General features: G+C 39.7%; 1 protein-coding gene across 5 annotated transcripts in view; it reads right to left on the bottom strand.

Moving 5' to 3' along the window:
• Positions 1–5,604: 5,604 nt before the first annotated feature.
• The window catches only part of Mgam (maltase-glucoamylase), a 154,100-nt gene continuing 131,991 nt past the window's right edge, over positions 5,605–27,713 (bottom strand). For all 5 annotated transcript variants that reach the window (NM_001427451.1, XM_087655469.1, XM_087655470.1 and 2 more), the window contains 19 exon segments: positions 5,605–6,515; positions 8,610–8,780; positions 9,498–9,541; positions 10,551–10,639; positions 11,596–11,720; positions 13,914–13,970; positions 15,176–15,260; positions 17,018–17,166; positions 17,548–17,664; positions 17,756–17,790; positions 17,908–18,041; positions 18,677–18,815; positions 19,635–19,722; positions 20,129–20,263; positions 24,134–24,196; positions 24,474–24,584; positions 24,842–24,970; positions 25,895–26,020; positions 27,084–27,196. In NM_001427451.1, coding sequence (NP_001414380.1) covers positions 6,447–6,515; positions 8,610–8,780; positions 9,498–9,541; positions 10,551–10,639; positions 11,596–11,720; positions 13,914–13,970; positions 15,176–15,260; positions 17,018–17,166; positions 17,548–17,664; positions 17,756–17,790; positions 17,908–18,041; positions 18,677–18,815; positions 19,635–19,722; positions 20,129–20,263; positions 24,134–24,196; positions 24,474–24,584; positions 24,842–24,970; positions 25,895–26,020; positions 27,084–27,196 — 1,979 coding nt within the window. In that variant the 3' untranslated portion in view covers positions 5,605–6,446.

The raw sequence follows: 27,713 nt of genomic DNA, 5'->3' as shown, positions 1-27,713 counted from the left end.
AGGAAGACATTTACCTCATGTCTGTTTCAGCACAACTTAGCCTTTGTTAGAGGGAAAATGCACCTGCACCCCATCTCAAATTGGGAAGATACATTGGTCAAAGTTCAAGAAAAGAGATTTATTGCTGCAAAACTTCCTGCTATGTTTTTTACGATTGTTCCTTCTCAACTCTTCATGAGTTCATGTTTGTGACACTATTCATGTTGACATGGTGACACACAACCCACACTAAAATGTACTTACAAATTATAAACCAACTAAATTCACCTTTCAGTTTTAGAATTAGCAGTTAGGAGAAGTTGGATCCTAGACTGAGCTGATTCATGAAGAGACGTTAGACATTTTGGAGGGAAGACCAAGCATGGAATCTGGCACCTCAAGGTTGTCAGTTGGCAACCCAGAGTGAAGTTTGCTTTAGGCATGTATCGAGCAGCTGTAGAAGTGTGCTACTGGTTGGTATCATCAGGTCAGAAACATTTCCTTTCAGAAAATAAACCCCCAAAGTCAATGCAAATCTCTCAGTGATGCAGGTGGAAAGAGAAGAGTAATGAGTGTTGGTGAAACTGATCATATCCACCAAGGACAGCATAACCTTGGCTTTGTTAGTACATAAAGCATTCAGTGTAACATTAGTAAAGGAAGAAATAAATTTCTTCTTGAAGTGAAAAGGTTTAGGATTTTTATTTTTTTCAACTAACTTATTGTGATCATGGTAATTGTCAACTTGGCAGAATGTATAGTGGAGAAAAGAAGACAAACATCCAGCAGGCACTTCTGTGAGAGACTGAGTAATTCTTAAGGCTACAATCATGCACCTGAGGAATTACGTCTGTTGGGTACGTTGGGTTGGGAGGTCCACACTGAGGTATCATTCTTTAGGCTTGGCTTCTGTACCCTCTAAACAGGAGGAAGATAGCTGACTACAAGTTTTTACTGTTCTCAACTTCCTGACTGTGGACACTAGGGGACTGGCTCCCTTAAGCTCTTGTTATGTTGCCCTTCTTTGATGAACTGTAGCCAAAACAAATCCTTCCTTAAGTTGATTTTTGTCAGAGCATTATATCACAGCAATACAAAAAGAAACTAAGATAGTTATTTTTTTAAGAAATGTAAAGTAGAATTTTGTGATTTGGAGAGGAAATATGCCAGAAAATAAGGTCCTGTTGCTTACTAGCTGACCAGTAACTGAAAGAGGAAGTCCATGGGTCAGGGATCCCTGGGGTAGCCTCAGGTAGCCATAGCTCTATGGGAGGTTGTTCTCAAGTCAACACTGGGGTCCCTGAGACATTTTCAAGATGAATTTGAGGTGAATTGTTTTTGTAACAATATCAAGAAAATATTATCCTTTTTTTTGGATGTCTGTTATGCTTTGCAACTATGATGGCCCCAAAAGACTCATGTTTTGAATCCCCAGTCCCAGGCTTGTGGAAATAGTTTGAGGACCATGCAGTCTTTTGGAGTTGGGGGGCAGGCTGATGAGAGAATAGGTCATGGAAGGCGGACCTTTAAATGTGGTACCCACTATCAGCCTGTACACTCACCTACATGATGTCTCCTCCTGTCCACACTGGCATAAATTTGTAATGCCTTTCCCTACCATGATGAACTTGAAATATCCCAGAAACTCTGAGCTCGAGTAAAACTTTGCATGTGTTGTTTTTTAAGCAGTTTGGTCAGGGGACATGAAAGAGGGTTTTTTTCTCTTATCCCATTCATAGTATCTTCATAGACCTTATGATAGATCTTAGAATTGCAGTATGAGAACACATCTATTGCAGTTGATTTTGAAGAGATTTTCAGAAGTATAAAATCCTGACATTCTTCTAAGTATTCTATTTGGTAAAATTATTTTTGCTACTGTATATTTATTCTGTAACAGAATGGGTTTCACTGTGACATCTTCAGATATTCATATATTTCACCATGATATCTTCGTGTGTATGTGTGTGTATATACACTCACAAATTGGGGGGGGGGTCACTGTGACATCTTCATATATATTTAGTGGGTTTAATTTTAACATATATACATACATATATATATCCTCTCTCATACATACACTTACATATATGTATGTATATATTATACCCTAATATTACCACCCTATTATCCTCCTATTATTCACACTCCCATGCCTCATTGAAGAAATATATCATATAAATGTAATCTAGTGAATAAATTTTTGATAATATTAATAATTTTTAGGAGTGTAATTCCTAATTCCAAACTCTGAGAATTCATGACACATGAATATATAGCGACATAAGCAAAGCTATATAGATATATGTTGTGGTGGTTTGAATGGGAATGGCCACCAAAGGCTTTTATGTTTGAATGCATGGTCTCCAGATAATGGAACAGTTTGGAAAGGATTAAGATGTGTGTCCTTATTGGAAGAGGTGTATCACTGGGGTTGAGGCTTCAAAAGTCCATACCATTCCCTTGTCTCTTATTCCCTAGAACTGTAATCCCTCTTAAGTTATTTTTTCTGTAAGTTGCCTTGGCCATGGCACTTTGTCACAGCAATGGAAAACTAACTGAGATAAATACTTATGGATTGGGACTTCAGTTGAAGACAGGCCCATTGTCCCACCAGCAACTGGCCAACTTAGCTATCATCTGGGCCCAGATCCAGCACTTTGAGTCAGTCCACCCAAACATCTACCCCATCTATGAATGTGCAAAGGATCCCATTCTTCAATATAGATTGACACCCAAGTTTCCAATTCCACTATGACAAATAGTTGATAAAGAGATGGGAAAGATAGAGGAGCAGAGTGGTGAGTAAGCAGTAAAGGCAAAGCTAGAGATGTGATTTCGGTGATAGTATGAGAGAAGTCTGTTGATGGGGGAAACATTGCCAAGTTGGGCCAACAGGATGGTGTCACATGTCACTCAGCCCCAGTTTTGACCATTGACAGAATATCCAAAAAGATGAACAGGACATTTTCTCAATTAAACTTCGTCAAAAGTCCTCTATGGTCTATGCTGCCCCAGGAGGCCACTTTGGTATCTGTGGTCTGCTGCTCCAGACTGTTGAACCCTGGAGTTAATATGGATGTTAAAGTTCTATAGTAGCCAGGAGACATGTTGATGCCACCAAAGGCCATACAGATACCCTTGGCCTGGACCATCACCTGAGGTTATGCTGATGTCCAGATCTGTGGTGTAGCTGAGGGCTATGTCTAGGCCCACATTCCTATAGAGAAAGGGCTGTGTTGATGCCCCTGGTCTGTATTGTTACCTGGGATTATGCTGACATCCATGGCACATGTTGACATCAAAGACCATGTGGACAGATGTCTGTGGTCCATGCTACTCCAGAAATCATGTGAAAGTCCATATCCCCTGATCCTGCTGACTGTAAATGGCAAGGAAGCAAATTTTGCCATGGTTTCGATGACTACAGACTGACAGTTGAGAAAAAGGGACATGCAAGGCTCTGTAACAACTCCTGCTCCTACTCTACCTCACTTTCTCCTAAAATCGTAACAGCCTAGACTGAAAGTTACTAAAGAGAACTTGTGATAAGGATGCTGAGGTGAAGCGTTCCACAACTGACAATCTCTGTCAGGATTTGTTATGTGTGTTGGGGAGACTCAGTTTTCTTTAAGGGGCTGGCCAGCAGGAATTTGACTACACTACAACGGACACCACAAATTGGACTTGTTTTTTAGTGTGTTTGTTTGCTCCTTTGCTTGCTTTTCCTTCTTTTTCTGCAGGGGAGAATCACAATGTCGGGGGAGCAGACCTGGGAAAACTGGGAAGAGTCTGTGCTTAGAGCTCATGATGTGAAATTTCAAAATAATAAAAATATTACAAAAACACTTATGCATATATATTTCATCACTCAAATGAGTAGGGAATGAAAAACACTGAATCTATCATGACATCACCCTAAGGAACTAAACGGAGTGTTGTACAACTTCAGAGGTATAACCACCATTTTGAAAATATAAGACTTTGTCCAAGAGAGAAAAAGTAATTTAACCAAGTCTCCTGACTCCATCTAGAGACTGTTCCTCACCTGAATGAAAGTAGCATAACTAGTCTAACTACTGAGTCTAACTCCTGCATTTGGGAGGCTGAGTCCAGATCTATACTCAGAAATATACAGCTTTTCCCTAGACAGAAACCAAGGAGATCACAGACCCAGCTTCTTCCCTGATATTTTCCAGAGCTGCCAAGAATAGCTCTAATTTAAGAGTGGAACTTTACATGTCCTTGAGGCGGGACTGCTGAAGATCAAAAATATATTTTATGCTTAAGCATTTCTGAGCATAGATTTTAGGTATTGTCACCACAAAGAATGATAAAGGTGTGATATTGTGACATCTATTCTTTACTTAGCTATTTTATATTGTACTCAAATATCAAAATATTTTGTTGTATACCATAAGGGTATACAATATTTAAAGAGTCATTACTAAATTCAAGAGACAGGAGACACTGGCACTTAGAACATTCTGCACATTTTTGTGTAACGTTTCCTTTGTGGGTTGACATTTTACCATATGCATTTAAAAACATTCTTCCAGTGCTTTGACACATTAGGAGGCCTCCCATAGGTCATCAGTGGGATCCCTGATACTACAAATGCTTCAAACATCCACATGCCTCATAAGCTGGAATGTGCTAAGTATCATCCAGTCAGGAAACTCCTCACAAAGAACAACTAGAGTCAATACACTTTCACTGACAACATGGGATATTTATAAAAGATGAAGTTTAGACTAATATCAATATTTTAGTGTGGACTCTTTGCACTAATCATAGGGAGTTATCAGGGTTTGTTTGTTTGTTTGCTTTGCTTTGCTTTGCTTTTAAATCAAATGATTCTTATGGCTTCTTGCCCACATTTCACTAATTCCCTACTTATCTCAGTCCCTCCTGCATTTTGCCTCATTTTAGTAGTTATCATATTAATTCAGCTGGATAATATTCTGGTGCAATGCAGACACTGTTACCTGGGGATGCAAACATCCACAAAATGGCTTTTCAGTACAAAAGCAAAGATTTGAGGAAGCATACATACCCATTTGAAACAAATTATATTTTCAAAAAATACCATTAAAATTAAACACCGCTGTTGGGCATTCTACATAGTTTGTTTTTATTTTATTTTTTCATTATTATTAGGGGGAGCTATGTTTCCTATGTCATACATTTGGAGGTCAGAGGACAACTTTGTTGAGTCTGTTTACTCCTACTTTATGGGTTCTAAGGACTGAATTCAGACCATGTGGCAAGTATCTTCTCCCTCTGAGTATCTTGACAGTCCAGGTATACATTTCTTTATATACATTTTAATTAGTGCTTTAATCAATACAGGTGTAACTCCTGTTTTGCTTTGGTCTTGGTTGATATTTTACCAACTACCTTAAGTGATATGATTCTTAAACAATATTCATAGCTTGTGAGAAAGTCATTACCAAGTTCTATAGGAAAGTGGCTGACTAGAAACCATAAGCTCTTCCTGTGCCAGACTGCAGGGGCTCTGATGGCGCAGCAAACAAGAGAGACAAGTTTAGGTTAGTCTTCTGATCACCAGGGAAGCCCAATGCCAAAGCGAGGTACCAAAGAAAAACATCACAACACCGCAAATGTCTTTCAATTTCACTGCTTTATTTTTCTGTGGCATTTAAATCAGAGATGTTTGTGTGAACTGTTGTTATGTACATGAGATGTCAACAAGTCAAATTTATACACTTCAAAGCATGCTTCTATAAAAACAACGTGTTTTGTACATCTAACTCCTTCTTTCAGTTCTCCCTATTTGATCTCCTCATAGCCCTCCTGAATGTTAATACTTTCTCCAGCCCACGATTCTCCTTACAGTGCACTGACTCCTCTTTTCCCCTCCTCGCAATGCTCCCTCTTGAGGGTGACCGTCTCTTACTGTTGCCTACCTTTGCTTCACATTTACTGCTTCCTTCCTTTTCTGTCCTTTGCCTTCTTCCGCCATTGAACTCTCAGCATATTAGTCTCCTCTCCCATACCAACCTGCGGAAGTTTCTTCTGCATACTTCTTAAGGTTTTACTTAGCTTCAAATGGGAGCTGCCGTGACAAGCTATCTGTTGTATCTTTAGGAAAACATTTGAATCCCCTACACAGAGACACACAGACACAGACACACACAGACACACGCACACACAGACACACATGCTCCTTCATACACACACATACACACTTCAACATGAATCATTTCCATCTTCATGTTTCAGTGAATGTCATGTAATGAACCATATATACCACACTAATTACACAGGTACATTACAGATATTATCTTCGGGAGTCATATACACACAAAAAAATAACAAAATAAAACCCATAAAATATCCTAGTCATACTGGGAATGAAACAATTGATGATATACAACAATTATATCATTACGGAGTACTTTAAAATCTGTTCATAGCATCTTGCTTTAAAACATTATGAAGAGCTAGCTCCACGTCAGTGACTGGAAAGCATGCAGGCTGATATTTTTGTCTGTCACATTGACACGTAATATCTGTTGGAACAAACAGACATGAAACATATTGAACATTTGTTATCTAAATTTTTCTGTACACAAGCAAACAGGGTGCAAGTCATCGAGCCACATGACCATGGTGCCAACTATGTTATTTTCAGCTGAAGAAGAGTGAGATGATTATTCTATGATATTGCCTTCATGACCACTGAGAACAAGTACACAGGCAAGCTGAAAAAGGTGCCCTGTCTACCTCTCTTCTGTAGTGGTGCTAGCTCTCCTTTTACTTTATCTTCAACTGTCTCCTCAGAGTATTTGCTTATTGCCTGGGAAGTCCAAGCTGTCTCTTAAGAGCATTCACCCACTGCCTGGGAAGTTTAATATTTCTGGTTTCTTATAGCAAACACTTTGCAGAAGCCTCATCGTATGAGCAACTTTTAACTTGTCCATAAATAAGTTCACAGCAGAATAAGGAAAAGTTCCTTAAGAGATCTTGTTAAAGGTGTTTGACAAGAAAACCACACTAAAGGAAACATTTTAAAATTATAAAATTGAAGAAATCTTTTTGTCAGGCCAGGAAATCATGAGAGAGAGAGAGAGAGAGAGAGAGAGAGAGAGAGAGAGAGAGAGAGAGAGAGAGAGAGAGGATATCATGAGAAGAACTGTTTCCATATTCCCATTTACTACAGCACAGAGTAACAGGTCTTGGGATTGAAATATTATATGAATCTCATGTTTCTAATCTTAACTTTCATTGGATGAAAGCATGTCTGTAATCAATAATTTTCAAATTACTGCAAGCTGTATACATATCATAGAATTATTGCTAGAATTATTTCTGTTCTCTACACAGTGGGAAACTTTACTGCTTCAGGAAGGAATTTGTAATAAGATTAAAGAAAACATTGGGTTAAAATACTAATGTCTAATACATGTTTAGTGATCTAAGAGAAAATATCAGACCAAAGTATAAGAATTATTTCATTCTTAAGACCTGTTCATTTTACTCTATGTAGAATTATAACTCAATTGAAAACCTTTTAAAATAAGTATTATATCACATCTAGGAGTGATACCAGGTATATTGATCACATTCTGTGTCAAACTCAATGCCTAATACTAGTTGGCCAACACAAACTGGACTCTATAGGCTAAAAAACAAATGAGAAAGTTGGGTGGTTAGGGAGGTAGAGGAAGTTCTGAGAGAAATTAAAGAAGAGAGATGAACATGATCATTTATAAAATGGTAAGTTTACCATGCTCCAGTAGAAGGCCACATGTTCAAAAATATATGAATGAATATATACAATGAGATAGTAGATGATAGATAGATGAATGATAGCTATATAGACATACATATATAAATAATACATATGTGCACAATACATACATTGATGCATAGATAAGACATGAAAGTTGGGTGGGTAGGGCATAATGAATCAACTTGTGAAAATTTGGGAGAAAGGGTGTATAGTATAAGATTCTAACAGAACCAATAAAAATGATATTAATCTCCAATTCATGAGATTAAGGTATTGTAAATACCTCTTTATATTCAGTTTTTTTGTTACAGAGTAATTGTGTATCTCTTGCTAACTTTTGCCTCTGTAATATCATTTAAAACATAAAATATTGAGATAAAACTTTAAGCCTATGGAAATTTCCAAGAATTTTCATAAATTTAAATGGCAAAAAATAAGAAAGAAAATTTGTTTCATGTTTTATCTTTTTCTTTTCTTTCTTTCCTTTTCTCTTTTTATTTCTTAGTTATTTCTTTTCTTTTCTTTCTTCCTTTCTTTCTTCCTTCTTTTTGTTCCTTCTCCATGGCACTTTCAGGAGTGTACCAACTCTTTTTAGGGTAGTTGATAATATCTGGCATTTGACAAAGTATTATAGTTCAACCAATTTGAGAATTTGGTTTCTGAGACAAAACGAGAAACAAGTGTCACTAAGGTTTTCGTCAAGATGAGAGGTGTGGAAAGTGAGCAACCAGATTTCAATTCCAAGTGACAAACTGTGCCTTTGCTCTCTCCCCACTGTCCACAGCTGACCCCAAACACAGTGGCTGGAGGGGCATTGCACAAAGCATTACAGGCTTAAGAAATACCACTGGGCTCTCCAGTGGTCACAAACCTGGGTTGTGGTGTTGTAGTCAGCTAAGACTTCTTCATTAAGATTTTTCCCAGAGATCCTCACACTGGTAATGGAAGGACTGGATAATCCCCAGATTTCAATGTAGCCTAGATACAAGGGTACTGTGCCAGTGATGTAGTTGTTAAACATTTCATGTGTCTGCAATGTATTCTGTCAAATTAAAAATGAAACAAAAAATAGAATTAGTTCAATTTTGTTTTAGGCATAAATGAAAGTCATTTATGATACAGTCTGAGTCAACATCTATGTTCTCTGTTAGTGAAAATCATGATATTGATTCCCTGTTCCCTGCTGCTCTGCCCTGTCCACTTTGCATAGCAAGCCTCAGCCCAGTCTCTAGGGTAATGTTCTAATTTAAGGATGGCCTTGAACCCTGTAAGTTACAAGTTTAAAGTATCAGGAACTGTATATTCTACACCTGGAAAGGCCACAGCATGTGAAGAGCATTTAGAAACAGCACAGGAAGGAGGGCTAGATTACACAGAAAGATTACCCATTGCTGTGCAATGGTGCATTGAAAACAGTCAGTGGGTAAGTGGGTGAGTGGGTAGGGGAGCACTTTCATATAAGCAGGGGGAGGGAGTATGGGAGGGAGGTTTCCAGAGGGGAAACCTGGAAAGGGAATAGCATTTAAAATAAAATAAAAAAATAAAAAAGAACAATAAAAAAAGAACAGTCACTGATGAAACATGAGTAGGTCCAAACATTTCTAGGGAGCATAAGATACTCCTCTGTGAGGTTTGGAGGAAGGGACAAGATGAGCAATAGAAAAATGTAGGAAGTATATACACAACACTCTTAGGAGATACGGTATTCTGCCAAGACAGCAGAAACTTACACTCCCTTTGTGGTGTCAGTCACACTCACCTGGCTGACAGAAAACCTGGCCAAGTAGTACTGATTGGTGATATCTGCAAACAGACAAAAGGTCAAAGATAAGCTGGGCCCGTGTGATAGGTTTCAAATGGCTGAGTTTCTTACCTGAGAGTTGGGGTTATTTTTGGTTTTGTTTTTCTTCATTATGATAAGCTTGCTTTTGCATGGATGCTTTCTCTATGGAAGTTAGTCGGGTTCTACACCCATCCCCAAATAGACACAGACCTTTGAAATGAGCATGTAGATGCCCATGACTGAGAGCTAACTCATAGAAAAATCACCCAACCACAATTTCAGTCGTTTTTCTTGCAATCTACTTATCCCAAATCTCCCTAGTTATCCGAATTTCTAGATTATTTTTGCTAGAAACTCACATCCACACATGTAAAAACACTGGTACCTCTGCCTTGCTTTTCTTGAGTGATAATGGGTATTTTTGAATGTGATCTTGAGAAAACTTAAAAATAAAGCTTTCTGGAAAAGCATGGTATTTGGCTGTGTGGTGGAGGTAATGGAAAACTTGCTAGGAACAAGCTCCTCTCAGGGCTTCCTCTGCCTCCCCATTGCTGGGCTTTTCTCATTTACTCCTTACTCCTCCGGGAACCATTGGCTTCTTTTAGAACTGTGCTGCCCACAGCAGAAGACACTGTAAAAACTTAGCTATGTAAACTTAAATGAACAGAAATTAAAATACAATAAACCTCAGTTTCTCAGATGCCCTTCTGGTGACATTTTGAGTGTCCATTGGACACCTGTGCCTAAAACTTTATTGAGCAGCAGAAGCTCCTTGTGGCTAAAAGTTCTACTGTGTAGTAAAGAGTCCTTGAGCTGTCCTCCTAAGAAGTTACCAACTCCCATAAACTCCTGATGGACAATCCCTCACACAAACAGTGCATTCAGCATTGTCTCGCTGGGGCAACTAATCATGTAGTTGGAGAAGGGCACAAAACTCATGAAAGTTTGTCTCAGCAGAAAGTCAGGAATTTAAGATAATCAAGAATTCACCCATGATATGGTCATGAGTTCCAGCCATCCCCTACTCACTGATGCTTTTTCCATCATCCCAGAAGAGCCAGCCTTCTGCAAGTCCCTCATCATTCAACGCAGCCTTGAGGCCCATTGACTTCTTCCGGCTGTGGTGAAAAGGGAGGGAAACATTAACTAAAAACACAGTCATCGTTACAAGACAAAACATTTCAAAGAAACAAAGGAGAAAAATGAAGTTCTTCCAGAGGTGGGTTCTCATATGAGAAGACTCCGAGCAGCAGCTCTACAAGCATGCAGAAATAAATGCAGTCCTTAATGAATGACTTCACCAAAGCCACCCAGGGACCCTTTTCAATAAGGCTCTCAAATTAAAAGCACATGGCTGACTTCCTTCTTTCCACTTTCCTGAGGTTGTAAACCTCTTTCATGACTCATTGCCTAAAACATAGAGAACAAATGGGTAGAGCTTTGAGGTGTGATATTGGGACCACATGGATTTCAGAGAGCAGTTTCTATCCTCTTCCTTCACATAGCTTAATAACATCTCCCCTTTCTCAACTGTGGAGTGGGGATAGCAGTGACACTCAACTCAAATGACTTACAGAAAAATAGGAAATCCTGAAACATAGTTCTTACTACTGGCATAGTCCAAGAGTTGCAGCAAGCATTTACTTGAGGCTGGTGACTGATGGCTCTCATATAAACTTACGCAAGACCTGTTAAGTATTTTTAAGGTAAAGCAGCCTCAGGTATCAGTTGCCAGATTGTTATTTCTTTCCAGCAATGGTTTATTCTTAAGAAAAGAGTTGAAGATTCTAAAAATATAAATTATGACTACCCACATCTTAACTTATATTACTGCAAATGTCACATCTTAGACCTGAAATTTCATACACTCTGGTTTAAGACAGCTGATAAAAGTTGTTCATAGTTTAGAGTTTTATAAAAGTCCAAATACAAAAATGCAAAATGGAAATTCAATGCAAATTTCAGATTTCAGAGTTTTACTCAAGGGATGAGGAGCCTTCTCTACAAAAGACTAAGCTCACTACTCTTCCTAGCAGAACCCTACCCTACCCTCTCAAGACACACACACTCTCACCTTAACTGGGTGTTCATGGCAGGCTCCTGCCATGGCAGAATGTAGCCCCCACGAACATGAAGATTAATGTACTCAAGAGGGGCTTGCAAGGTCTTCCACTCTCCCCTTGCATTGATATCTACGCCCTGTGGGGAAAAGGGAGGAGGTGGTGAAAGAGGCACACATCCCGAGCAGTGCATTTCAGCAGAAATCCCAACCACCTCCTGAACTTAACTTCTAGTCCCCACCATTCAACACACACCATCCACCCATTTTGCATCCACCTGCTCCAGAGAAAGCATCTTAAAGACATTTTTCTGTGCCTTTATCTTTGAATATATCTGACTCGCTTGACCCTTTACCTTGCCCCATGTGACATCTTTATCTTTCTCATGAACTAATCTTTGTCTTGTCATGTGTGAGGCGAATCCTGCTTCATTTGTGAGTGTCGTACTCTGGTTTGAGTTGTAAGTCTCATGCCCTTCTATATTTTCTCAACTATGGCGAGGATTCTTAGCGTGGGTACCACTGACGGTTTAGATCAAATAATTATCTGCTGTGAGGCTATAGTGTGCTTTCTCCTGTCTTGGGATGCTTCGGCTCTTAAGTAACCTGGCTATCCTCTGTTCCAAGAAAGTTACCATACCAAATTTCAGGGCAACATTCAATAAGTATAGCATACCACAGTCCAGAATTGATGGACTGAGGCAATTCCCCTGCCACAGGCCACCAAGGAGAAGGAACTACAAGGCTTGGAGGTATGGTACTCAGCGGTCTTGTCCTGGCCTTTTTAAATGTTAAATAGCATTGCTTTGCCCACTAGAGGACATGAGTGGCACTGGCTCTCCAGACTCTACAGTATGTTTTCATAAAAGTTTTTGAAAAGCAAATATTAGTTCATCATTACATTGTTAACTCCAAATAGAAAAGTACTCAACATTACACATCCTGGAACGTAGCAGAGAGCTTTACACCTCAGCAAGACTATGACTCCCATAGTCTACTAAGATGGCAAGGGTGTGGGCTTTGTCTACATTCTCAAGTCCAGCTCCAAGCAAAAACAGGGCTGTCCTTTCAGTGAGGGCCACACTTAAGCTATATACCCAAGTGTCTCCCTGTTTAACCTTAGTAGAAGCCCTGAAACATTCAGAAGGATTGTTAAAGTACAGGCCAATCAACATGCAAATTCAAGACCATGTGAAAGTCACTTAAAGGAAATAGCTGCTCTTTTCCTCCAAGGCCCTCATAGTGGATTGAAAACTAAATTTTAGTGTGTGTCCACCCTTAAGAGATGCTAGCTAGCAACCAAGAAGAAAGGCAGCAACTCAGTGCTCCTAGGACAGAGAAGCTCCTTTGTCCTTGCTGAGTTTTTATCCAGATCCACTGCAAAGTCCTGGAGTGAGAGTGGCTGGGGCAGCGCTCTGCTTCTGGAGTTACTGCTCTTCTCAGGAAGTCAGGAGAGATGAGCTAGTTAGAGGGCAAAGATGCTCCTTTCCTTCAATTCTCTCCTAAGAATTAAGCTCTGACTTCAAGAGATCACCTCTGAAGTATCTTCTTAAGGCCTTTCCCTGCCAGCTTCTCTCCTACTATTACCATGGCTTAGATATCTGCAACAGAGATCCCCTGTGGTTGCCTTTATAACACATAAACATGTGAACATGTGAACATGTGTTGTTTGGACATGCATTTGAGGGCTCACTTATTATTTAATGATTCAGAAGAGCTGATCATGAATACCTATACCAGCAGTTCTCTTCCTGTAGGTCATGAACCCTTTGGGAGTCAAATAACCCACTCACAGCGGACAGGTAAGACCATCGGAAAATCAGACGTTTACATTATAATCCATAAGAGTAGTAAAATTACAGTTATAAAGAAGCAACAAAAATAATTTTATGGTTGTGGATCACCAAGACACTATGAGCTATTATTAAGCATTGCAGCAATAGGAAGCAATAAGGATTTAATAAGGATTGAAGCAATAATCTATATTATAGAAGCATATATTTACAATTAGACAGAAAGAGTCTTCTAGACTGGAAGCAAAAATTAGTTTATGATCTATTTTCAAGTGACTAATCACCATTGTGCTGAGAAATATCACACAGGAAGATAAAATGAGGAAAGCACTGATTGAGAGGATTTTTATGTCATGTCAGTTCTCTGGTCTTGTTCTAATCCCACTTTAGAAGATGAGAAAATATAAACCACAGGAAATAAATGGTTTGTGCAAGATAACCGCGCATGGTTTCCAGGATGGGTGTTTAGCATGAAACCTGACAGATATTAAAAATTGGACTGTACTGTTGTCAGGTTGCAAGAACATTTAGAAACCTTACCGTGTAGTAGTCATACCAGCGGGCTTTGGGAAAATATGCTGCAACTGTTCTGGCATTCTGTAATCAAACACAAACAAGGTGTCAGTAGTAGAACTGTTGTCTAGGACAGAGAAACTAATACACATAGAAAGAAGTTACAACAGTAGCGATAACCTTGAGTCTCACTCTCTTGAAATCAGCAATAGCAGGAATACCACTTCCTTCTACTCCTTTTAAATGGAAAGTGTTTTTCTAACCACTGTCCCTCATAATGTCCCTTGGGTTGTGCAACTTGAATGATCCTTTTCTTACAAAAACACCCTAGTTTGTGTTTAGAGAGAAAAACACTCACTTTTGGTTTAGGAGCAAAAGAAAAAGTTCTAGGTATAGTAGGATCTGAGTAATATTAAACACCCAGTCTTTAATCAGAAACCCAATCATTCTCAAAGGATGTTTAAAACACAAAACATTTTAGCAGCTTTCAAGTCCAAACTTCGTTTTTTTTTTTTTTTTGGTTTTTTTTTGTTGTTGTTCTTTTTTTCGGAGCTGGGGACCGAACCCAGGGCCTTGCGCTTCCTAGGTAAGCGCCAAACTTCGTTTTAATGGTGAGAGGATTGACTGCTTGCAATGTTTTTATACAGTCCCCACCTGATCCCAAGCCCCTCAGACTAAATAAGGAAAAACTTATGCCTTCAAACATAACACAAGATTATTTAGATTCTTCCCTATCCTATTGAGCAGAATAGTTAGGATAACTTGAGAGAGAGAGAGAGAGAGAGAGAGAGAGAGAGAGAGAGAGAGAGAGAGATCACCTAAGTGGTTAATTTTGCTGAGAAAGTTACTAGAATTTAGGGCTGATTCTTCATAGTTCTATAAAAATTTGGTGGAATCAGGACGAGTGGAGAAAAAATGAATTGTTACAGTTTTGTCCATAACTGGAAAGAGAGAACTTTCCGTCTCCACCTTGCCCATAGTAGAGAGGCAATGCAAACAAAAGATGAAACCTATGTCAGGAGCATACATATGAGGATTTGGCTGAGTCAGAGTTATCAGAATCAGCAGTAAACCTTTCTACTATAAGAGGATAGCATGCTCTGCCCCAGGACATCATGGGTGTCCCCATCTCACCTCAATTGCCAGTAGACATTTTAATATTTCTTGGTTCAGTTATAAGAAGGGAAAAATGGAAAAGGCAGATTCCCCAACACACAGGCCTTCTCCTCTCTATATTTACCCAGCTTGACAGCTGTGGTCCATTTACCCTCAGAGGCCTCCATACTCACAGGTTCTAGCACAGGGCTGACTAGAAAGGCTGGACCCAGCAGGAACTGTTTGTCTATATTCCAGGTCTCCCGGTCTGACACAAACCTAAAATGGAAATCAAGGTGTCACAGTTAGATCCCAACAAAGACTCAGCCTAAGATCCTTAAGAAATCCTCAAGCCAAGAGGAACACTCCTCCATTGTTGGTGGGATTGCAGACTGGTACAACCATTCTGGAAATCAGTCTGGAGGTTCCTCAGAAAATTGGACATTGAACTACCTGAGGACCCAGCTATACCTCTCTTGGGCATATACCCAAAAGATGCCCCAACATATAAAAAAGACACATGCTCCACTATATTCATATCAGCCTTATTTATAATAGCCAGAAGCTCAAAAGAACCCAGATGCCCTTCAACAGAGGAGTGGATACAGAAAATGTGGTACATCTACACAATGGAATATTACTCAGCTATCAAAAACAATGACTTTATGAAATTCATAGGCAAACGGAGAGAACTGGAAAATATCATCCTGAGTGAGGTAACCCAATCACAGAAAAACACACATGGTATGCACTCATCGATAAGTGGCTATTAGCCCAAATGCTTGAATTACCCTAGATGCACAGAACACATGAAACTCAAGACGGATGATCAAAATGTGAATGCTTCACTCCTTCTTTAAAAGGGGAACAAGAATACACTTGGCAGGGAATAGGGAGACAAAGATTAAAACAGAGGCAGAAGGAACACCCATTCAGAGCCTGCCCCACATGTGGTCCATACATATACAGCCAATTAGACAAGATGGATGAAGCAAAGAAGTGCAGGCCGACAGGAACCGGATGTAGATCTCTCCTGAGAGACACAGCCAGAATACAGCAAATACATAGGCGAATGCCAGCAGCAAACCACTGAACTGAGAACGGGACCCCCATTGAAGAAATCAGAGAAAGGACTGGAGCTTGAAGGGGCTCGAGACCCCATATGAACAACAATGCCAACCAACCAGAGCTTCCAGGGACTAAGCCACTACCCAAAGATAACCTCATAGGTAGCAATGAATAACCTAGTAAGATCACCAGTGGAAGGGGAAGCCCTTGGTCCTCCTAAGACTGAACCCCCAGTGAACGTGATTGTTGGAGAGAGGGCGGTAATGGGGGGAGGATGGGGAGGGGAACATCCATATAGAAGGGGAGGGGGAGGGGCTAGGGGGATGTTGGCCCAGAAACCGGGAAAGGGAATAACATTCGAAATGTAAATAAGAAATACTCAAGTTAATAAAAAAAAAAAAACCTCAAGTCTGAACTCAAGCCAGAAATGCAGCTGAGCCCAAGAGCATCTCTATTCTATTTTAATCAACTCATATAGACCACATGCCCCACAAGTCACTTCTCTAAACCCTCAGAAGAAATTTGACCATATTGCCACTATAAAATATCTCCATTCCTCTTTAGCACAGCATTAAATATAAGGAAAACCCCCAACTCCCCCTTAAAACACCCACTTTAGTGATATTGATGCATTTTGTAAACATAAATTACAGAAGATAAGATGGTTTTTAAATGTCCCAATAAGGAAAAAGTTATGGTATTTTGTTTCTTATCATTTAAAAACTTCTTTTGTTAAAAAAAGAACTTCCATCCAAGTTCTGTGATGTTTATAAAATTCAGTTGTAAGAGAAAATAAAGTGTTCTCTCTTCTTAGAGAGCCAAGGACAAACTGGACTAATGGTTTCAATTGTTGAATGTAGTTGCATTTTTTTTTGTTTCAGTAGTTGAAAGAATTGTTGCACCAATGCCCATCCAGCAGGTTGAATGAGTCAGCTAGTTGGTCACCAGGATTCCTGCTTGACACTTACTCATGGAGAAGAGGCCGCACGACTGTGCTGCCCTCTGTGTGGGCCTTGTACATCAAGGTGTAGAGATATGGCAACAGGGTGTATCTGGTCTCCAGCACGCTTCTGGAAATATCCTCAAAGGTTTTATTCCAGGATACAGGGTCTTGTCTCTACAGGAAAAGAAAAAAGTGTTCAGAGTACAGCAGTTATCTCTCAAGGGATGTAAGGTCACTGAAAGCTTACCCTAAATATTTCTACACAACTGACTAAAAACAGTTGTGCATGAGACCTCAAGAATATTGTTAGTAGTTGAAAAACAGCCACAGCTTTCTCAGGAAAATAGCATAAGCTATTCCTTATGGGACATAAAGAAAATGTTTACTAAAATTCATCAAATAATACTGAAGAATATGCTTCTTAGGAATGAAGGTTTAATGGCTTTGAAGATGTCCCCAAGGAACACAGACAGCAGGAATATTCTCAGAAACTGCAGTAATATATACATTTATATTTCAAGTGACATAATATAGATGAGAAAGTTGACTTCATACCCTGGTCCCGATGGTGTTGTGGTTCCTGGAGAAGGGGTAAAAGGCGCCCAGCTGCATCCAGCGAACACACATCTCATATTCGGCATCTTGAAAGAACCCACAGATGTCTGACCCAGTCTGAAACAACATGGGACAAAGTGAGCTCTTGGTGCTTTCTAGGAGACACTGTCATCTTCCTAGGGAGGAGGAGCATGTAAAGGACACTTACATAGGATATGCCAAAGAGGCTGAAATCCATCATGCCTGCAATGAGAGATGCAGCAGAGTCAGGACAGGACATTCTCTGCCTCCTCTTTCCCCTTCACCAAGGATTCTACTGCCATGCCCATCTGCAGAATCCCCCGTGCACAGCCTACACACCAATGATGGATTTCCCCAGCTGGTCCCAGGCAGCTGTGTTGTCTCCCAGCCAGTGTCCTCCCCATCGTCCAGAAGAGGGGAATGTGGAGCGGGTGATGACGATCCCTCTCTCTCCTGTCACCTCCTGCATAGCTCTGGTTGGGACACAAGGAGTTATATTAGAGAAAGGATGGGAAAAGAAGGAAATTGAGCCTCTCCTCCAAAACCTTGTGCTTAAAGTATGGTGGCAAATATTAACTGCATCCTTCGAGGGAAGCTGGAGAATGGATTTCAGAGGGTTCTGCTGCTGATAGGGACAGTAATGACAGGAATTCCTTTCCATGCCTTTCATCATTTACAAAAACAAAACAGAAAACAAAAACAACACAACAACAAAATTTCATCATGTGATGAATGCAGAAGTTGTCACCAAACCTTAGGCAATATTGGTTATAAGTTACTCATCCAATACTTAGATTTCTATATTTGAGTAGGAAACAGAAATTCCAAGTTTCCCATAAAATAATCACTACTATACATTGAGCACAAATCAAAGGTACACTTGGAACATTGTTGAAAGAGCTTGTGTCCCCATATGTGTGGGTTTCAATCCCACTATTTCCCACAGCTGTGATGTACACTGTTTAAATCTTTCATCTCATTTTTAACCACAAGTCTCTACAAAGTTATAGTTAAACCACTTTTCAGCCCATAGTATGGAAAATTAGGGAATATAAGCCCATCACCAGTGTCTCCTACACATTCCATCAACAGGAGAATGGCCACTCACTCGTAGGTGGGTCTGGTCTGGGACCACCCATACAGGCTGTGTACATCATAGTGCCGCACCCGGGAGCCATCTGGAAGGATGTGCTCGCTCTCCATGCACAGGGTCTTGCTGCTCAGGCCCCTGTCCCTGGCTTCCAAATCTGAAGTAGGATTAAAAAAATGAAAGGCAGTTCTGAATCTTCTCATTGCTGATTTCATTTCTGAATTCTAAAATCTGTATCATAGGACTAACAGGACAACCCCTAGGCCTGTCCTTTTCCCTAGGAGCATGAGAACAGTGGTCAGCACCTAACTACAACACTCTTGCAGGTGTTTTCAACACCAAATCCACTGGAGAACCTGGTGGTATGAGAAAGAGTGCAAGTTATCACACACTCTGGGACAAGTCTCGAACTGGAATGCTAATGTACAAATTGTTTCCTATAACTCCTGTAAGAATTGTGTCCCTGATTGAGAGTTTTCTGAATCTTGGCATAGAAAATTGAGATTCAGAAGTCTCACGTAACCTATGGAAGGTCACACAGCTCATAGAATAACTTATAAAACTAAAGCAATAAGTACTACAACTCCAGATTTCCTTAATTCCCTGAGAATGGGAAGGCCCTTTTAAAATAACCATTAATAGCAACTACATTTCTGTATATAAATTAACATAAATCTGAATAACTAACAAATTTATGTTAGAATTCCTTGCAAACATTACTACTGTTGGATATCTTCTGTACTGATCATTGAAATTTGCCTAGAGGTCTAGGTTCTTGTGCACACATAAGCACACACATATGCACATACACATGCACTCGCATGCATGCACGTGCAATTTTGTTTATGGTCCCAGTACCACAGCATCAGTGAGAACCTGTACTTGGTGGTGAGGGTAATTTCTAGCTGCTGTTCTCCTGCAGAGTTCATCTTTCCAAGAATTGCTCAGTTGGTAGAAAAAAACTCAGGGTCCTTACGTGGCATGTAGGGAGGGCGGTTCAGAGTAGCATCACTGCAGCCAGAGGGAACTGCCCCATTCACAAAGCTGGAAGGTTCATTCATGTCCTACAAGTGTCAGAGATGTGGTTTACACATAAAGATACTTACATCCAATCAGAGACAAGGAAAGATGAATAAAGCAACCAATCTCTAGTGATCCCTACGGATACTTCCCAGGGAGAACCATTATCCTCTGGGGTCCAGGGGGAGTAGCTAGAAAGTACAACTCAACCCTCCAGGTCAAGCAAGCCTCCAAATGCTTTCCAGTAACCATCACCAAAGCTTGGCAGTAGGTATTTTAGAGGTTCTAAGGACTGCGGAGAATCAGAGCTACTCCAGTCTGTCAGAGGAAGTATGGAGTGGTACCCCCACAGTCTTCCTGAAGATTATCATCCCCTGGACCATACAAAAAAGCCCCACTATCACCCATATATATACCCACACCTATCCATGTGTACCCATACACACTTACAATCCACAGGCCATCAAACTTCAAGCTCTTTGCTGGATCCTGTGAGTTGCTGTGGAGTTCTTTAATCTCATTCTTCCACCAGAGGGCAGTTGAATTCCGGAAAAAGTCTGGGAAGGCCACATAAGCTCGGTATTGCTGCCAGAGTAACAAAATTCACCTGTCAGAAGGGAACACATTGGACAGCGGATACTTCCTAGGAATTTAGCTCAAATAAACTTTTGTACTATGTGGTAGTAGAAAGTGGTAATCAGAATAATATATTCTTGGCATATTTTAGAAATGTTCAGTGCAGAGATAAATGAGCATAAACTACATACCTTCCTTACCAATATTCATGCATTTTCTACAGACTGCTTTTCTTTCTCATGTCAACACTCTGACCTCACTATTTCATGTTATAGATTCCTAACCCTCAAGTTAATCCCTATTTCCTAATGACTGCCTTGAGAGAAAGAAGGAACCAGTGAGAATCTATAGAAGGCAAGACGTTTTTCTGGTACCGAATGCCAAATTGGTAAAAAAGAAAGACTTTTCACCCAAAACAAAGGGATAACAATGATATCGGACTCCTTTGTATTTTTGTTATTTATGCTTTCAAAGAGCACACAAAATGCATAATTTTGTGCTCATCAGTAATAAGGAAGAGGCTTCACCTTCTCTCTTCATCTGCTCTCAAATAATAAAAGCAAGGTTCATATGAAAACTGGATCCAGGGTATCACTCCTTAATTGCATTAAGCTTTAGCAAGCAAGGGATTTTACTAGTATTTTTAGATCAATCTTTATATTCCCTACTGTAATTACTTTAGAAAACCCAAGAAGTAATTTTAAAATGATTATAAATTCTCATTGATTATTTGTGGATTTATGTCTGAAACAGCTAGTATCAATAAAATCTTATATACCATTCCACTGTTGCTCATTTGAGGATGTTATGGTCTTTGGTGTATGTTATTCATTATGTTGTGAGAGTCAAAGAGCTAAGAATCAGAGAGCCAAGAATAAGAGAGTGCGGACAATAAGAAGGAAGTTTGGTCTGGGGTCTGCAATTACATAGCGTTCAATGTCTAGACACAACATAAAACAGGAATGCTCTGGAGTAAACAAAAAGGCATCAAGATTCAGAGGTCTGAGTGAAAGAGGCAAGATTTCATTACACTGGGGATTTTGATCAATTACTTTCTGGTGTATCTTTTTGTGAGAAATGGATGTTAGACAAAGAGATCTTTACATGACAAATAAGAGACCAAGCTTAGTTGATGAGATACTTGGTGTGGCAGGGGAAGGGGAAGGGGAAGGAACGATGAATAAATAAGAGTTATAAACTATGTCTGAGCCCAAATTGAATCCCTTAGAGGCTACAAGTGGGAAATTAGGCTGGCAGTATTTTATTAATCTATGTACAGCTTTGATGATCCTTACTGTGTAGTAAAAAATGACCCACCATGGTACAAAGAGCTGGCTCTGCCTAATTCTTTCTACTATCAACACTTGCAAGATTGCATCTGTCCTCCCTTTGATGGGTCTTCATTTTCTGATGTCATGAGTCCACCTGTATGACTGGCCCTAGGATTGCTTACCACAGTGCACTGCAAAATACCAAAAGGTTTTTTCTGTATCCAAATCTACACTTAAGCATTAAATGATTGAGCCTCTATGTCACAAGCCTTCTGTTCACACCCTTCTTAGCTGGTATGTTTGTTTCCCAGATGTTTCGGTAATGACAGACCTAGACATCGGTAAACACTTCCTCACCAGACTCATAAAACTGATCTTGTAAATACATGTTGCTTATGATTATTCTATTGCTCAGGAGTCATTCAGGGTAGTCTAAATGTTTTCTGTGATGTCTACTGAAGTATTTCTTACCAGGGCTGATTTAAAGCATGAGGATTCTTTGTGAAGAGAGCTTCAAGATTCCTGGTTATTTCATACTCAGTATTCCATAGTATTCACCACTTGTTATGCAATCAACATTGCTCTCAGATTGTCAGGGGACTAATGATCGGGGTCAACATTGCTTTAAAGGCTGAGGGAGTATAGATCTTATAAGTTAATAGCCAGTCCTATGATTGATGAAATGACTCCTCTTATCAACATCAAAAGTTAAATCCAATAGAACCTATGTAATTTAATGTTTCTGGCCTGTGTTCCCATGACATAACAGAATTGTCAGATTCAAGTGATCCTCTGTAAGAAGTGACAAAAAGCTCAGGAAGCTGGGGAGTTTTCTCAACTCTTATTATACCGTAAGTGATAGTTAATAGATAGATAGAAAGAAAGAAAAAAGAAAGATGACAGGAAAACAGATCAAAATTTATAAAGATTCTTGTTAGTAATATAAATCAAACATGAACTGAGCTTGAATAAATTATCCCAATAGTTAAAATATGACCCCATTAGTTTCTGTTCTCTTCTACTATATTTACTATAACAGAAAATAAATACATGCAGTCTAATGCCCATGAAACCCAGTCCCAAGTCTGAAGATTTCATTTTACATCTACAGCACTATTGCTCTCAAAGGGACTACAGTGGTCAGAGATTAAAACCCAGTAACTGAACACCTCTGGCTTGCACTAATGAAAATTCTATCTATGATACTAGAGTTATCCCAAGTCTGAGCTCTTGGCCCCCAGCCATTATAGTTCTATGGGATATATGACTTCCTCTCCAGGACTGGACTTGGCCTTGAAAACCAACGTCTCTGTGAAAAGCATGAATATTAGTCCTAATTCTTATCAGTCCCATTGCAGTTTTCTCCTACATCAATGAAAACTCTGAGCATTAGCTAAAATCTACACTTGAATAATTTCCCAAAGAGATTTTGGCTCTGGGCTTTTGTTCATGACTAATATCTGCAATTACAACTACTGTGCTTTGTCCCCACAAAAATGTTTAACTGGTTAATTCTTAACCCTAGACATTGTAAGTTATAGTACTGATTGAGAATACAGACACAATCTTCCTCACTTAATCACCCATGACTAGGTGCCCTAGTTAAACAGACCTTTTCTTGGACTTTGGCAATTCTCTAGGCAAGTTGAAAAACAGGAACACACACACACACACACACACACACACACACACACACACACACGTACATGCCTGTCTGGAAAGAATAATTATATGGAAGAAGAATAAAAGTTAGTTCAGGTACATGTTCTCCAGGAGATTCCCACCCCCCTAAGGACCATGGTCAGATATTATCAGACAATCAAACAATTCAGAAGAAACCAAACAGGATACACACCAGTCTGTTAGGTGAGCATCTTGATCAGAAGATGGACAGAATACAGACAGGAGCAGGATGAACTACGTGTTCATTCAAGAAACTACTACATGCTACTGAAACCCAAGGGGAAACAGGTTCAGAACCTGTAATGTATCCAGATCATTTACAAGGAAGAACTTGCTCCCAGGAGAAACAAATGTATAATACAATATTAGACTAAAGAGGTTAAAACAACACTGAGACCCATAGCAGAGAGGGAGTCAGAGGCAGGATTTATAAGTATGAAGATGGAGAAGCCTGTCTGTAGGGGGAAATATACATAGAAAAATATCTAATTGATAAAGACAAAGGTTGGAAACTGCTTAAAAGAGATATCCACAGAAAAAAAGCAACCTTAACAATAAGAACCCCAATTCAGAGAGAAAATAACTCCTTAGAGATATCTCCCAAGTGAAAGGCTGTGGATCCTTGGATTCTGACAACATTGGATTTGAAGTCACCATTATATCTTTAATAAAATTGAGCAGGTAACTTACACTCTCTGAGTCTTAGGCCTTAAAAACAAAAATAGTGACATCACAATTGGAGATGAAACAAATAGGAAGAAAATGTGCATGTGAGATTATCCGTACATGAATGACAGGAAAGACACATGTCACAAGTATATCATCACCATGCTCAGTAGCATAACAGGAATTTCTAGAACTCTGGGTATGACTTCCCTTTCAAGATAATGCTGACATCACTCAAGAGCCACAAAATGCCTTTTACCTCCACTTGACTGTCCCAGTCTAGAGACGGGTCCACAGTGATATTAGGGTAATCAGGCCAGACCTATGAAGAGAAAAGATTTAACAGCAATGTCTTGGACATAATAAATAATGTCTTAGGGAACTATAAGTCATGTTTCATAGTAGTCAGGGAGGATTGCTCTAAAAAAAGAATGGGTTTCACAAAGACCTTAAGAATATCTACAAATATACACAGGGAAGAAAATGAAAATGACAAGACTGAAACCAAACACAGTGGACACAAAATCAACATTCCAGGAAAACACTAATAGTGACTCTGGCCCAAGATGAGTCTTGCCGGGTCACCCTACAACCCATACCTTTCCCCAGACAATGTCTCCATTATTGGGATATCTGATGAAGACGTCATTCTCCACTCCCTTGGTGAAGGCAGGGTAGGGCTCTGTCTCATTGCCAGAAATAGCTGGATCCTGCAGTCAGAGCACAGAACAGTCGGGAAAATTACAATGGAAGATAGAGTGGTGTCAAGGGTTGGGGAATTGTTATTCCCCAGTTTCAATTTGCACTGTAGTTTCCACGGCTCCCAAGAAATACACTGATATTAATTATATTAAAATACACATGTATTTCTCTCCTAGAACAGGAAAGGACAGATGGCCTAAGGTGATGTGTGCACTAGTCCATCCATTGTCCCATTCACAGCCTACACATTCACACAAGAACTAACCAGAATGAGGATGACCCGCATCCCATCATGCTTCATACGATTGATCAGGTCTGGAAACCCAGAGAACTTAGGGTTGAGCTTGAAGTCCAGCTGCCTCTCCATGTAGTCAATGTCTGAGTACTGCACATCCTGGGATGACACAAGGAAGAGAGACTGATGGTGGAAACAGTCCAGGCTCCAGAAGAGAATGTCCCTGTCCCATTCTAGAGATATCACAGTATGGGTTTGGTTTCTGGGATATTTTCATTTTCTTTTTCTCATGTGACTTCACCCAAAACTCAAAATAACATTTAATCTCACAACATGAAAACAGAGTAAGATGAATAATAAATCCTGTCTGGAAGGACCATTGTAAATATAAATAAAAGCACTATTGAAACAAAGCTGATGCTATGGTGCATGGTTATTGTGTCTTCCCCCAGCAGGCTGCCCCTGGAATCAGTGGTTCTTGACCATAGGAACTGTAACAGTGTGCTAATAATATATGGACAGGAAGTCTGCTGTAAGTCAATGTAACATAAAGCAAAACCATACAAGGACTGTAGAAAAGCAATACCAAGGGTGATCAGACATACTTTTTTCATCAAGATGATATATTTAATTACCTAATTAGCTTTAATGGAAAGAAGATGAAGAACAGAATAATATAGAGACAAAATTGATTAAATACGAAAAAGAATCCCCTAGATCAGGCCTATTGGAAGCCTCTTGCCCTCAAGCAAGGGAGGTTGGCTCCACATATATTTTCTTTGTCAATGAAGCCCTAGACTCTGCATTTGTTATACCTGTGCCTGGGGTCTGAGAATGTTGGAGCCATAACAACTCCTCACAATGGTCTCACTAATTTGGGTTCGTTTTTTTCTTTGTTATGAAAAGAACCTTATGACTAAATTCCTTGTGCCAACACTAGTTCCTCACTCTTTCTTTGTCTGAGTCACTAATGCTAAAATCCCCAGGAGCAAAAATACACTACAGTAGGAACAGGCTCCACACAGACTCGGTTAGCTCTGAGGTTGCAAAGCCAGCACACCATGACAGCATGACATTACGTACATAGGGGATCTTCTTAGCCACCATGTCATCATACAGGTTGGCGATCTCAGTATCATTCTCATATCCATAGCGACACAGCTGGAATCCCAGGGACCAGTATGGTACCATCACAGGCCGACCAATCAACTAGAAAACAGACAGAAAGTATTAGTACTTCTAAGGAGAAGCTGGAAGGTACATAAAAGAAGAATATTTTGCCAGTCCAAACTAGACAAATTCAACTCTAGAAAAATATTGGGGAGACACGTCTTTCTCCCCTAATGACACCCTGAGAAAATTTTCCTAGTAGCCTAAGGCTTATTTTCTAGGAATTCTGAAAATCTTGTTCCTAACATTATTTAATGTTATTACTTTTATTTTATTAATATTTTACTTATTTACATTTCAAATGTTGCCCCCTTTCCTTAAATGAAGTCTAATGCTGTGGTTAGGAGCACAAATCCCATAGGTAAAATCCCCACCTTAACAACGAGGCTGTAACTCTGGCAGCTGTGTGACCACAGGGAAAGTTATGTGACTTTTCCCCCATATTTTGCCTCTCATAAATAGGGATAAGTGTAATTTCTTACAATGTTTTTATGAGTATTGACTGTGATAATGTCCCTGAAGTGACCTAACAAGTAGCAGCTAACTGATGTAAAAATGGTCACACAAATGTTTATTTTGTGGACCACAGTAGTTACAATTTCCATAGCCACCCCATCACTGTCACTAGCATGAATATCACCATTGCTCCATGGTCACCATGACCCTAACCAATATCAGCAGTAGCAGGAGCAGCACTAATGACAGCATCTCCCCACTCTCATCAACTACATTACCACCATTACCACAATGATTATTAATACAACAATCACCCCCATACTATCACCACTCCAAAAAAGGTTTCCACAAACACCCCTAACTCTACTAACAACACTCTCATTCCTATCACAACCATCATGTCCCCCCACTACCATGCCTCACTACCACGGCTAATACCATCAGTCTGCCTGCAATGCTCTAACAATTAGAGAAGCTGTAAATGTAATGGTGCTGGAATGCAGGGACTGATCCCTTTTCTGTAATATACTTCTTTCCAATAAAGCCAATGGTTGTAATTACCATGTGAAAATTACACTAATAAACACATGACTGGGAGCAGAGGATATGCTAACATTAATACATGACAATCAAATGAACTTCCTACCTCTGTGTATTGCTGAGTGACAAGCTCAGGAGTTGGCCCCAAAAATACAAAAAAATCCAGAACTCCCCCTGTGGTGCGGTACGTCAGAGCAGGCATGGGCTGCAATGTCACGTCTGAAAACAGAAAACCATCAACAATAATGAAAGCCTTCAGGTTAACCAATCAGACTTCAGCTCTATGTCTCACTTCCATTTTATACCATGGAAGGCAGACTTTATGCACTAAAGCAACATAGAACTGAGAAAGAAAAAATCCACAGGATCCTATCCCTTTAACGCTCCTTATTAAAAGTTTTAAAATTATGAATATTTAAATTATCATAACATCTATATCATAATAGTATAAAATTCATAAAAATCTCAAAGTAGCACTAAGTCTCAGTGTCACCTCCCAAGGCTTCATTAGCAGCTACAATACTTATTTCTGAACTCGACTTTCTGCCCCTTTCTTATTTAGCATAAAAATATTCCCAACCTCATTGTGCCAGAGGTAGTGTTCTAACCCAAAAGCTTGGCAATAATCCAAGTTATATAGCCAGTTGCCTCCAGCTGATACCCAGGAACTTGGAGCCCCTCAGGAATTAGGATTTTGCCTTGCCTTCTTATGTGTTTTACATAATAGCAAAAAAAG

The sequence above is a fragment of the Rattus norvegicus genome, chromosome 4 (genome assembly GCF_021556685.1).
Source record: "Rattus norvegicus strain SHRSP/BbbUtx chromosome 4, alternate assembly SHRSP_T2T, whole genome shotgun sequence".
Taxonomy (NCBI): Eukaryota; Metazoa; Chordata; class Mammalia; order Rodentia; family Muridae; genus Rattus; species Rattus norvegicus.
The sequence above is the reverse complement of the archived record's forward strand: the minus strand, read 5'-3'. Positions and strand labels throughout refer to the sequence as shown.